Source organism: Leptosomus discolor, chromosome 8 (assembly GCF_034619465.1).
Source record: "Leptosomus discolor isolate bLepDis1 chromosome 8, bLepDis1.hap2, whole genome shotgun sequence".
NCBI classification, from domain to species: Eukaryota; Metazoa; Chordata; class Aves; order Leptosomiformes; family Leptosomidae; genus Leptosomus; species Leptosomus discolor.
Genome location: NC_141398.1, coordinates 35,662,210 through 35,676,348, shown reverse-complemented (window position 1 = coordinate 35,676,348; position 14,139 = coordinate 35,662,210). Strand labels below are relative to the sequence as shown.

Here is a 14,139-nt window from a genome sequence, read left to right as displayed (position 1 = left end):
AAAGTGATTCAAGTGAGAAATATTCAAGGTACAGCTAAATGTATTTTTCAGATAAGAGTGCATTCTGCACAACTTTTGAGCCACCTAGACACGAGGTAGCTGTGAACTGAGCCTCTTAATGAAAGGGTAAAGCTGCAGTGAGTGGTTTGGCTCAGAGGCAAAATATGTTCGCGTTATAGCAGTACGGTGTACCAGCTATGTAACTTCTGTTTTAGGCAGACATGTCATCTAAGGTACGAGCTGAGAGTAGGCAGAAAAGATTGTGTAAGATGCATTTGTGGATTTGTGTCTCTTCAGCTTTTTTTGCTGAGCCGTTGTATTGTGTGTTGCTAAGAAAACTGCTCAAAGTGGTTTTTGGTTTTGTTCTTCCCCCTCTGACTTGGTGGAGTTAGTGTGTGTAGTCTGGTGAATGAAAGCATGACTTGGTCCCATGTTTTTCTGCACTAAGACTGTAGCCTCTTGCAATCTTTGAATTTTGTGTAGTGTGTCTGTTGCTGGGTAGGTGGAGACCTTTCACCCATACCCTTCGGTTGCCTAGAGCATCTGTGGTTGCCCCCTCCCTGGCAGTGTTCAAGAACAGGTTGGATGGAGCTTGGAGCAACCTGGTCTAGTGGAATGTGTCCCTGCTCATGGCGGGGGAGTTGGAACTAGATGGTCTTCAAGGTCGCTTGCAACCCAGACTGTTCTGTGATTCTATGATTATCTTATAAACCTTACTACATTCTCTGCTTGTGCTGTTTTGTCTAGACTTTTCTGGTTGTGTTTCTTTCCCTTCATGCACATTTGTATGCCTTTTTTTTTTTTTTTTTCCTTGATGTGATGAGCAGGTGGAAGTTTCTTCTGTGTATCACTTCAGGCTTATTTCAATACATAATTTAAACATATACCTAAGGTTGTAGTCTTCATGAATGACCCAAGTCAGTCTAATTCTGCACCATATTTTCATCTCCTCTCTTGCATTGGCACTAGTGAGCACAGGGCTGCATGGTGAGACAGGGCAGCGGTCTCACTTGAAGCCAATCCCACCAAAAAAACCCAAACTGATTTAATTTACTATGTGGCCATATGGCTGCCAGCATAAGCATCAAAGCATTTAAGAACAAGTTGAAGTACTCCAAGCTGGTATCTTTAGTTTGAGGGTTTGTTTTATTTCTGACAGTGCTCATTGGAGTTGTGTGTGAAGGGATAATGTGGTTTTTGCCTTGGCTTCTTAAGCTCTGTGTAGGCTTTCTGTGGCTAGGGAAAATGGGTTTATTTTTCTTCACATTTCTATAATCTCTACAAGAAACATCTTACCTTGGTCTTGCATGTATAGCACTGCTGAAGTCAGTGGGGCTTTGCCCTGGCACCTTGGTCTGCCAGCTTGCAGGCTTAGTTTGTTTGCCAGCAAAGATGGGCTGTGTTTTGACTTCCACAACAAAATGAATGATTGTCTTCCTCTGGAACTCAGTGCTGTTAGATTTATTTTATTTTTTTTTTATACCTGTAAGGAATCTGACATTTTTGCTTTCTTTTTAATGTGGGGTTGTATTAGTAATTAAATAATTACTGATTAATCTGTGGTGTATCATATAAATATCTTCTGATCTGAATTTTCTTAAATACATTGTGGATTACAAAACAGTTCATGCTATAGTAACGATGTACACTGACCTTGTTTCTTTTTTCTTTTCCTTTGCTCCTTTCCCTTTATGTGAATGGTGTATTCGTACTTCTCACCGTTGCTGAATTTTTTTTTTGCCAATCATCTAGAAAACCACCTAAGGTAAGTATTTTGTCTCTTTTTGCATTTGTACCTGCTTGAAAATGTTGAGCGATGCAGAAGTGTTTTGGGTGTGTTGCCATGTGATCAATACAGCTTTAATAAAGGAAAAATCAGTAGGGGAAGAAAAAAACATCTATTCCTCATATTTCTAAGTTAAAGACTTCCTAATTCCAGAAGAATACATTTTAATCGAGCTGACATGCAGGCAAGGCACATGGCTTGTTAAAGCTGTGACCAGGACAAGCCATGATTTTAATGCATTAATGAAAACATTTAAAAGAGTAAATAGATATTGTGTAGGAAACTGTTTCTCATTGCACATAATTCTGCTTAAAAGTTAAAAAGCTGGTTTTAAAAGGTGGCAAAATACATCTAGTAAGAAACAAACTATCCTTGTTTGTAATTGATGATATCTAGGAATTAATAATTTGTGTAAAAGTGGCCAAAGTGCACTGGAATTCACCTAGAAAAGATTCTTCCTGTTGTTTATAACACAGGGAAGGGGAGGGAGAATGAGTGTTGTGTACCTGTTGGGACAGAGCAGGAGCCTTACTGGAGTGACAGTACAGTATCAGTACAGGGCTGGTAGCAACAATAACGTAGAAGGACTGTGTGAACAATGTCTTGTCAGCACATGCAAAACACTGTGTTGGTATTTTGCTTCAGCAATTTAATGATAATTTTATCCTTTCTGGTTCTGTTGATGGTACTTCTTACAGCAGAAAGCCATGATTAGCTCTGAGTGAGGTTCTGTTTTACATTATTCTCTTTGGTTTGTAGATATTCAAGAAACAGAGTATGAAAGTCTGATGTGACTTCTGGAGGTGTAACAGCATTCTATAGGCCGCCTGGGAATAGAAATTGGGTTGGCTATTGATCTATATATGTCTTATATGGATATCCATGTACTTTATGGTTGAGACGGCTATTTTATGTGTGCGTGTATATATGTATAAAATTTAAATATCTTGTTTTGGTTAGTGTTTTTAAATATCAGAACAAAACTTACCAGTAAGTGACGTATATTATTACAAATAGGCAGGGAAGGATGGAATGAACTCTATTATGAATTGAAATAATCATATTTTAGAAAAAAAGTAAGGTCACAGCAGGTGAAGATGAATAACATTGATATCACAGTTTAAAATGATATGGCGTACTGATGTATTTTTCCCCCCCGAATGATTGAATTTCTTAAAATGATTGACCTGATTTTTAGTTTCTCAATTTAATAAAGCCTTTAATAGTTCTTCTGTCAATCACAGTTAATATATCTAATACAAAAGTTTGATCATTGTTAAAAAATTTTAAAAAGGAGAAAAAGAACCTTCCTTCTTTCTGTTGTAATCTCACAAAGACAGTTTTTTACAAGAGCCTTCACTTTCTGTAGTACGTCATTCATGTTCCATTATAGGCAAAATTATTCCTGACATTATGTAAGAGCATAATCATAGCCTTGCATTTCTTTGACAAAAAACATAACAGCTGCACACTTGTGCATATATACCACATTATTGTTAGGTGTAGTTAGATGGTCTTTAACGTTCTTAAGCTATGATCCCAAAATTTATATGTTATGTGAAATGTTTATCAGTTTGAGATGGAAGAAGGTTCTTGCCATCAGTGGAAATAGGCTTTGTGAGTCTGTAAAGATGTGATATGACATTTGGATGTTTCTTGATTTATACAGTTTTTAGGGTACTGCACATAGTTGATCATCTTCAAATTAGGAATTTTTAAAAATGAAGTTTCATAAATACTGAAAGTTTCTTTAATGACCTAGTTTATCATCAGCTGTGGATGAATTGTGAACCCAGTTCAACTTGGTAGCTCAGAAGCTGTGGTAGGAAAAGTTATATAAGGATATTAGGGTGTTTCGCTGTTTCTACAAACATCACGTTTATATTACTAATCCTGGGCTTTTAGTGTGATTTTGTGACAAAGGTAAAATGGCTGTTCTGAGCTGAGCTTTGTCAGCTGTGCCCCAGGCCACCTTCAGATTTTCTGTCTGTACTTCTTTAGGCCTGTGGTAGGTCTTGTGTTTGTTGTACATTGACCAACTTCTACGCCCCCCCCCCCCCCCCCCCCCCCCAGTTCTTTAATGACTTACACTTAGATTAAGCTCACTGGTGTAGTCTTGGCCATTTCCTAGTGTATCTCCTTTGTCACTTATCTCCATTAGCAGTGATAATGGGGATGGAGGAACAGCTGCCTGGCGAATGAAAATTTCCCTTCCTCAGTCCTCTCTTGCTTTTCTTTTTGGCAACCAGGTAGCCCTGTAAGGCACCTTGCATGTCAGACTGACTGCTTCATTGAGATTCATGTGAGCAATATCCACACCTGTCCAGCATAACATGATTAATTAACATAGGTTCCAGCAGGACATGATTAATTTGCCATCTATTGTTCAGATGCAAATGGCTGTTAGATGTTAGCTGTGCATTAACAGTATTTTATAACTCCACAGACAGTATGTTAGGGACTATGTTCAGTCTGGGTAATGCATTGCTAAATGCTGGAAGCCCCAGACTCTGTCTAGTCTATACTGAGGATTAGGCTTCAAAACAATTCACCTAAGTACACTTGCGTGTGTAAACCCTTAAAACTATTTATTTTTCAAGCCATTGGTTAGAGGCTTTAATAAAAACCAGTTCTGCAGGATATTGTTTTGGCTATTTAAAATGTGAATACCGCTTGGCTGTCCTTTCTGTGAGAACTTAACCGCTGTGTAGCAGTCGGGCACAATAGCTCTTCTAGTTTAAAATCTGCACTTTCATTTTAAGCCACCGGTACAGGTGAATTTAAGACAGAACTCCAGATTTTTTACTGGTGTGGCAGATGTGTGGACCTGCATCACTGTTTGTTTTGCCGTGGAAGCCATGACCTCTATCTGCCTACTTAGCAGAATAGTAACCAACAGCTGTCTTCAGCAAACACCTATAGCAGGTTAAGAAATCTGAATCAAAGCCCTATGTCTTTTCTTTACTTGAACTTTGTGGTTACCAGCACAAGTCTTTTGTTTGATTTCTAATAGTTATTGACACTCCGAGTATCATCTTTGCGACCTCGAAATGGCCTACCTAACTGTATTACCTAGGGTAATGTGCACGCTTATGATGAATCTGTATATGGTCGTACCAGGATCTAGCACTTCCTGGCTAATTCTTTCTCATAACTTTCCATTTTTATGTGTTTGTACTGTAATGTTTGTGAGTTAAAATTCTGATGATGAATATACAACAAGTACATACTCAAGCTCATATACCGATTTTTACAATGGTCTTCCAATTGTGCGAGATCTGTTCTGGTGCGTTGTGTTCCATTACTTGTAGCTCTGTCTGTTACTTGACTATTTGTAGATGTCTAAAATGCAATGTCCAAGCTGTTTTACAACTACCACTCAGACTGAAAAATATGTACAATGTCAAACACAGGAATAATAGGGCTGGGCAAAACCCACCCTGTTTGTCCCTTAGCTCCACTCAAAATTTTTGGTTTAGAAGCTTCTGCCTTAGTGTGGTAGGTTCTTGGCAGCTTCCTTTTATCTAGCATTCTTTTAGATGCTAGGATAAAGTATGAGGTATAGAATCCTGAAAAAATAAGAAAGTTTTAAGGCTTATTTGTTAGTTTCCTCTATAATTTAAAAGCCCAGAATAATTTTGGGTCTGGTAGTGAGAACTGGCCAACACCTCTGTGAACTTATGTCTGCTTGTGTCTGAATGCTGGCCTGTGCAGACGTTTAGAGTAGGTGTGTACCTGTCTTTTTGTGGTTTTCCCATTTTGCTTACCTTCTCAAAATAGGTTAAGCTTCCTGGTACAGTGGTTATGGAATTGACATCAGAGCAGTGGGAAAGCAGAAATACTCATCTGTATAGTTACAGAGGCTCACTCAAAATGCTTAGAAAATAACTGAAAGTTCACAAAATCTTAGTGGAGATACAGGTAGCAATTTTAAACTTTCAGTTTCAAACAAAAAATATTTGCCTTTTTTAACATTAAAACACCTAAATGGAGTAGACTTTCCAAACCGTAGTTAAAAGCTAACTCACAGAGGGTGCTTAACGTTCAAAAAGTTCTATTTGTGTGTTGCAGATCTCTGTTCAAATGCGTTTCAAGAGTAATTTTGATACAGTAGATAAAGATTTTTTTTGTTTTCTTCAAAAAGCTAAACTGGCATTTTCAGTGCCCAGTAATGCCCAGTTCGTGTTGGCCATTGAGTCTGAGACTTTAGCATTACCAGAACTTCTGATAGCTTTGTTAGTCATCTTGACAGGGGGGTTAATATCTTCAGGGAAATGGATCTTGTGGAGAAAAAAGTAGTAAGAAGAAAATTATTAGTCTCTGGACTCCTATCAAAAGAAAAAGTAATAGCTACCATTTTTATTTTCAAGGAAGAATAATCAGTGAAGATGGGAGAAGGAAGGGAGCACCTTAGATGAGACTTGGAGGGGTTTTTCTTCTTCATCACAGTGTAGGTTCTGTATCTTGACCCCAAGTATGCTTGCATGCTCTTCTTGGGACTGGAAGTCAGGAAAATGTAAGCTAGCGAGCCATCGTTGTGCAGAAAAGATAATCAAAAGGGTCACTCCCCAGGTAGGATACTGTCCTACAAGCATTTCCCATAAGATGCCATCATTGTGTACGTGTGGAAGAGCCTCACTGATTGGGACCAAGTTTCTCGCTCTTGTACGGCATATTTCTTACTTGCTTAATTCTTGTATTTGGAATCTGTTTTCCCAAAGGTCTGAGTTGTCCTGAAAATCACTTTGGTTGAGTGTTTCCTTAGATTATCATTGCTGGGAATGTTCAAGGTTGCTGTTTTGTCAGCACTGATCAAAATCGTTTTTAAATGTTTGCCTGCCAGTTTTAACGGAGAAGGGTTTTACTGCAGCTGCTCTACATGTTTTGCAGACAGTGCATGCCCCAGCAGTTTCCACTTTCTTGTCTGACACTTTTTTAAAAAGTAATCTTATTACTTCTGTTGGAAGGATTTGGCAATTTTCCAGAACAGATTTTATGAATAGACCAAGTCCATGTCCTGGCTATTTATGTTTGGTATGAAAACGTACAAAAATGCTGTATTTACATTTGTTTTATTGTGAGACAATTTTTTTCTTTTCCTATTGCATAATAATTTTTGAAATTTTAAAAATCAGACTGACCAATTTTTACCTTTCTAAACAAAATCTAAATAAAATCTGCTTTTCTATGAGGAAACATTTGGCTACAAGCACATATTTTAGTTTTTAAAGTCTCTTTGCAAGATCAGTGTTTGAATTAGGAGTCATTGAATAATCCACGGTTTTCCATGTTAACCAAGGGGAAAATGTGTAGGACAATAGATTAAATTGGCCTGTGGTACTGCTGTATTGACATTTAAGTCATTAACACATGAGCATGTGTAGCTGGGTAACCTTTTTAACTGGACTCTGTGAGCCGCTGCAGATAACACTTAGTTTCAAGGGGGAAGAATGGGCATCTGGTAGATTTGGATCCTTCAATTGGGAGGTTTTTGGTAATTGAACCGCTTGCCCTTTGATCGTCGAGAGATTAGGTATTGTTACCAAGGCCTGTGAGGAAAATTTCCATAGAAGTGGAATGTAAGAAGAGAAACAGTAGTTCTTGGACTGTACAAGTTAGGAAAAGAGTTAGAGCGTTCTTATTGGTGACAGAGTTTTTCATGCTTCAGTGGGAAGCACGAGAAACAAATGCACACAAGTAATTTAAAATGCCTCTACTTGTGCGGAGATGGGAAGATAAAGTGAAGTAACTGCTGCGTTTTACTTGCACTTCAGTGGCAGAACTATAGCTTTGACTCAGTCACACCAGAGAACGTCCTGACTCATGAAGTTGTCTCTTTCTATTTGTGCTGCAGTAAAGTGACTCAGACCTCCCTGTTAGGTTATTATTATGCGTTGCTTGATTGGTTGGTTTGTTTTCCCTTCTGAAGGGAATTGCAGAACTCATTTCACTCTTGTGGATTATGTGTTGTCTCAGTATCACGTCTCCTCTTGGACCATTGGATGTGTTTTGCATTAAGTTGGGGGAAAGGGAAGGAGGTGGCATTACTGTGCTACCTGGTTTTATCCTTCTGAAATATGTGCAGCAACGGATGTTTTGGGAAGAGTTAGGTTACTGTATATCTCTAGATTAGATTGCATAGTAATTCTGCAGTAGCAGGGAATGCAAGATGTTCTGTGTCCCCAAAAGCCAAAAGGAAAGGATCATCTTCTTTCTTACTTCAGGGTTTGTCTTGCGGGGAATTTGTCTCTTCTGCTCATAGAGCCTGTTGCTCTTGCTCTACATTGACCTGCATGTTTGTCTCACTAAGGAGATTAGCTGTTGGAAGACCAGGCAAAGAAAATCTTGGCCTAGGCAAAGTTTTGATAAAGAACATTGGTTAGGTTTTTTTCTCCACCTCTTAGGATTCCAGAAGAAAAAAATAAATAGATTCTATATCATTAGCTCATCCACAGTCAATTTACTGTGGTAAAACGTGGAAAATACACAGCAGCTTGAGGTGTGTTGTGGTGATATAAAGCTGTCAAAGTAACAGTGTTTAATGTCACATGGTGTTCTCAGCTGTGCAGAAAAAGTAACTTGGATCAAATCCCAACATGTTAAATGGTTTTACAGGATGCTGTTCCAGGTCCACAAGCCCACTGAGCGCAATATTGATCTCATTTGATTTCTACCCAGCTGGAACTCTTGACTGAAGTGGTACTAAGTCTTTCCACTAGAGCAGGCTCTGATAGCTAATAGAGCTACATTTTCTGTTTGTTAGTTTTTGAGCTTCCTCTACTGAGATCCAGTATTGTACTCTTAGTTTAGGCAGGTAATCTGGTGCTATTTATTTGCTCTTTAAGGCTTGTAAGTAGTAAAGCTCTTCTTTGAGCATTAAGTCCAACCTATGGTAAAACTTTTGTGCGTCTTGTATTGACGTCTGCTAAGTCACCTCACCAAGTTCTATATATTGAGTCCTTTCGGTGCTGTTTCATTACTGTTGGCAGAAACTTCTGTCAACATTAGTGCCTGCAGAAGAGTGGAGCTAATTACTAAGTTTTGGCTGTGTTTTGAAGTGTATATTAAGGGATACAGTAAGCAGTATTTTGTATTGTGTATAATACAGATAGAAAAGTATTGCAGTTCTGCAACTCTCAAGATTTCCCAAAAGTATTCCTGCTGATGAAATATTTTTACAGTTCTGATTTAGGATCCATAGAAACAGTAGAGACTAACTGCAGTTAAACAGTGGTGGATTTGTACTGCTTTAAGAGAAATGTCTTGTAGCCAGAGTTCCTAATTTGTCTTTTTATGTGATTCTACAGGTGTTTGCCTTTGATCACTGCTTCTGGTCCATGGATGAATCAAACACCACAAAATATGCAGGTAAACTATTTTCCATATGTTTGGCGGTGTAAATAATTTGAGAACATATGAGAGTTCGGGCTTTTGTTTTGTGGAGGTGTTTTTTGTGTTTTGTACTGTCATGCTCAAGTGACTTCCTCACAGAAGCAGACTTCTCATTGAGTCATTTGAGTGCTAGTGCCTTGGTTTAGAATGAATGCTAGTTTTAAGGTGCCTGGTATGCTGTTCAGAGGGATGCTTTTACATCTAAGCTATAATGGGTTTTTTTCATCCCCTGGAAGAGCTTTTGTGAGGATTGTTTCTGTCACTTAAAATGAAATTTCAGTTCTGCATCAGAAATTACTTCTGACTAATGCTAGTGATGAATGTGTGTGTTTTCAATGCTCTGCATTCCTGTGCACGAGAGGAATAAAGTACGTTCTCCTCAGATAGTGTGGTTATTTCAAGTTTTTTCAAGTCATTCATTCTCTGATTATTCAGATCCCTAATGTTTTTGAGTGATCAGCTTTGACTCCCTCCTCCCAAAAGATGGGTAATCCAGGCAAGATTGTAATCCCAGTAGTTAGTTTTCTAATAACTGGATTTATGTATTAGCATATTCATATTTAATAAGAGGGCCTGTTGTGGTGAAGACTACTCTGAACACTGGGGTTTCAAGGCTGTGGTCCATGGAAAGGCGGGGGAAAAAAGCATTCAATTTAGATATTCATATTATGAAGTCTTGTGGCCCATAAGAAATCTTGAAGATTGATGGGGTTAATTAGCTCAACGTTTGAGATCAGTGATCTGATAAATGAACTGTCATGTATTTGTGTTAAAATATATCTCTGCTGTAGCCCCTAGTGTCGAATCCCAAATCTTAGCGGTTGCACTTGATCATAGATTCTACTGTATTTCTTACTTGCCTGAGCAAGGATAAGTTTCTTCAGGAAAAAAGTTCTGCATTGGTTCTTGTTTCAGTAACTGTGTTTGCACTGGGCAGCTGCACTGCACAGTATTAGTAATTCAGGCTGGTAGAGCCTCTGAAGCACACAGCACGTCCCTCTCTGCCTGCCTGCACGCCTCTGCTTCCTTGCGAAGGAAGGAGGTGATGGTATATGCCCAGATCTTGGCCCTGTCTGCCTCCAGTGTGCAGGTGGGAGCTGCACCTTTTGGGGTGCACCATGGTACTGACCCACTTCTCGAGGAGAGACCAGAGAAACACCCCTAACCAGTTAAACTTGTTTCTGTCTGTTTAACCCTTCTCCAGGTGAATTCAGTGGGGTTCTGTGTCTAATTATTTTTAATTTGAGTGAAAACTGGATTTCTCTAGCTTATTTCAGAAGCTGTCGTTGAATTAGTCTTATCTGAGAACTGAAGTTTTAGTATCTGTATGCAGATGAACCTCTTGTTGGACTGGACTATAGGAAGCTGTCGCCTGCATCTCTTGTGTTTTCTTACTAGCCAGAAAGCTGTAAGGTGATGTTTTGACCATTCCAGATAACGTTCCTGATGGGAGGGGGGGGGGGGGGGGGGGAACCAAACCCAAAACTTGTTTTCCTTGGGTTTTTAAAATTTATATCCCTGTGTCGTGTGTCATCGTCCCCCCTCTGTCATTCATGTCCCACCCCGCCCCCCCCAATATGTGTGTGAGCTTCAAGACTTGCATGTGAAAAACAATGCTTTCACTCCCTTTTTTCTTTTTTTTTTTTTTTTGGTATGGTCTTGAAGTTAGCTTGTGACTTCCAGCTCTCATATTCCAGAACATAATGAATTTGGAAGAATATCAAAAGGAAAGTAAAAAAAAAGAAACAAAACTGTTCCAGGCCTAAGTTGCTGGCCTGCTGGCTTATTCACTTGCTTGTCCATGAACTTGTACTGTTCTATACTACAGTAGTGTTTCTTGTTTGAGAGCCAACAAACCAAATGTGGAAATGGCAAGATTTCAGTTTTTATCTATTCGTAGTATTAAGGTGCCCTAGTCTTTTTCACAGCTTAGCCTAAATTACTGTACTGAACGAAAAAAATACAATAACTGCTTTTGATTGCAGTTTTTGATAATTCCTTTGCCTTGTGGAACAAACCTCCATTCTTCTAGATGCCTTGCAAATACCCATGTTGTCTGTGTCCAGAGATCATACCAGAGACTGTTATGGAATTAACAAGCTTAAAGAATTCAAACAAGCCTCTGACAGCTTGAGTTTTTGAGCTAAACTGTAATTTCTTGGCTGGGTGCTGGGCTGGAGAAGGGGTGCTGACCCAGAAGCTAGACAGAGGCATTTAATACACCCTGCCTGAAGTAACTTTATGTGGATGCGTCAGTTTAATGTCATTGGCAAGAGCAGTGATTAGTTGCACAATTGAAAGGAAACACATATAAAGCTTGCAAGCAAAGTCCAGAGTGCTTGTAAATGTAAGTGGTGTATGAGCTTCAAGCTTAAGTCAAATTCTTGAAATATAAAAACTTAACTTGAAAAACCCTTTTATCTGCATCACAGGAATACAGTGGAAGATGTGACAGTGAAAGGTTTAACGAGACATTCTCAAATACGAGGCTGCCCTATCAGTCATTGCTGTCTGTGCAAAACCAGAACATACTCGGCTTGCATTATGTTGAATAGATTTATTGTTTTGTATATCATACCTGTACCAAAGATTTTGTTGATTGACATGTGGGATGTCAGAAAACCCACAGAATGGTGTGCAGCACAGACAACATACAACTGAATTCTGCATTGACTTACGTGGATAACTCTCCCTTGTTGGGTGGCTGGGGGTAGGGTGGGGTGGTTTTTTGTTTTATTTTGGGTTGGGTTTTTTTTTAATGTCAACAAACCCAAAGTTTCTGCTCTCCTGGAAATGCACACTTTAAAAGTAGCTAAAAAGCTATCACACATGATTATGGGCTGTTTTTATTTTTCACTTTGCCAATTGATCTACAGTACTACCAGCACTTAGTTGTATGGCTTGCACAAGAGTGAGATTGTTTGGATCAACTTTGTTGCATGGGTAACTGGTAATGAATCTCAGGCTGTGGGGCAGCAGGGCTGACCTTGAAACGGGATTAGCCATGTCATTATTTTGCACTAGACTTATTCTGTGAGGTGTCTTCAACTTTTTTGGCTGAACATGAGGCTTATTTTGTACGTACAGATTTTCTTTCTGAACTCATATTCAGGAAGTACAAGGGATCTTATTCCGGTTTGAAAATTACCTTCTCTTCCAGCATTAGAAAACATGGGGTTTGTTTTTCTTGGTAGCAGAATTGCTTTTTTTGGCAATTTTTTATTTCCACTGAAATGGAAATTGGGTTCTAAAATTCGAAAATGATGCAGCAGTATGACTAACAGAAACAGTGAAGGTAACCGTCACGTGAGGAAAACCATCTAGAGGGCATCTTTGCAGCTCACCTTACAGGACTGTATCTCTTGTGAAGACAGCAGGGAGTCTGGATGACAGAAGAGGAGTAAGCTCTTCACAAAACCTTTGTGGAAGTGGTGCTTCGGTTTCAGATACTGCAAGAGATGGAGGCTGTCTAACAACTTGATATCCCAACTTAGAGATTGCAAGATGCAGAACCCCCTCTGAATTTTTCTCAAGACTGAAAATGAAATGTTTTTAATCTATGTTAAAATGGGTCAGGGGGGTTGTGGGTTTTTTTAAAATTTTTTTTAATCCAACCAGTTAGCAGGTAGAGGGAAGATTACTCTGAATACTGATACTCTGTGTTTCCGAACAATTTGTGGCTGTGTCATTCCAAGCAAGGAGCAGTTACAAACCTCTGGGTTTGCGCTGATCGTCACATGCTAGCTCCTGCACCTTTTCTTCTGATGATTTAATTCTGAAAGATTGTTGTCTATTTGGCAGGAACATGAACCTCTTATTGGAAGATTTTTGAGGGAGGGAGGGGAATTTGGTTGTTTATAGGATAGAATGAGTTTGCCTTGATCTGGAAGAGGCATGAACTTTACCTGACAGGCTATAGGAGAGGTATTTGAGAGTAAGCAAAATAAATTGGTACCATGTGTTTCTTGACTTGAATGGGTCAAGAATCAGTTCATGAATAAGGAGACACCTGCTTGCCTTGAAAAGCTCGCAGAGACAACAGCTTGGCATTTTGGTGAAGAGGAGGAGGACATTGATGAATTCTCAGAGACGAGAACAAAGAATTCTTTTTACAAGCCTAGACAACAGTAAGAGCCTATTGAAGTCTGCAGTGAAGTGGATTTTTAAAAGGAAAGGAAGAAACCCTTCAATTTGGGAAGGATTCAAGAGGTGATATAAATGACTACCACAGCACTTAGGCAGGACCATTCCAAGGACCCCACTCAGTATCAACTTGTCCATGGATTTTTCTTAAACTCCCTAAGCTGGATCACGTTTGGCCTGAAATCTCAGCTCTGTGTTTCTGCAGGGTATGTTGTCCTGAAAGGCTAAACACTTGACTTTGGGCTAAGCTTTAATTTTATAGGAAATATGTGTGCTGACTACTGCTCTTTCAGTCGCTGTTTTAAAAGGAAACAAGCCAGGCAATTGGCTTAAAGAGCTGTGTGCTTCTGCCCTCAAGAGAGATCCTAAATTGTGGATTTTGAGCAGACTCGAGTGTCTCTTTGTAGTCCTGATTAATATTTAAGCATCCCATGGGAGAGACCTGTCCCTTTCTTACTGTTCCCTTGATTTGTTTTTTTTTTTTTTTTTTTTAGAGGATACTATACGTGGAATGTAGGATTTAATTTTGTGTCACACAGCTGACGCCTGACCTGTACATTTTTGGGGGAACTTAGTTATTCAGTTTTAGCATTGTATGGGTCAGGCACTTAAAATGTAGATGTTGCAGCACCTAATTTGAAACACTGGAGACCTTTTAGTGGATTAAGGCTTTGAACATTACAGACTCCAGTGCTTTGTCAGTGCTGTAGTGTTAGGCTGCAGTAGTTAGACAATGCTAGCTTTTGTGCTTTTAGGTTCTTGTTAAGGTGAACCACAGGCATCTTCCTGTTTTAGAGAGATTCTTTTAAAACCATTAT

At 39.1% G+C, this 14,139-nt stretch overlaps 1 protein-coding gene across 2 annotated transcripts in view; it reads left to right on the top strand.

The window, feature by feature from the left end:
- KIF13A (kinesin family member 13A) overlaps nt 1-14,139 on the top strand; it is a 111,834-nt gene that overhangs the window by 38,622 nt on the left and 59,073 nt on the right. For both annotated transcript variants that reach the window (XM_086469523.1, XM_086469522.1), the window contains exons 3-4: nt 1,753-1,765; nt 9,094-9,154. In XM_086469523.1, the coding sequence (XP_086325649.1) occupies nt 1,753-1,765; nt 9,094-9,154 (74 nt within the window). The remainder of the gene's footprint in view (nt 1-1,752; nt 1,766-9,093; nt 9,155-14,139) is intronic.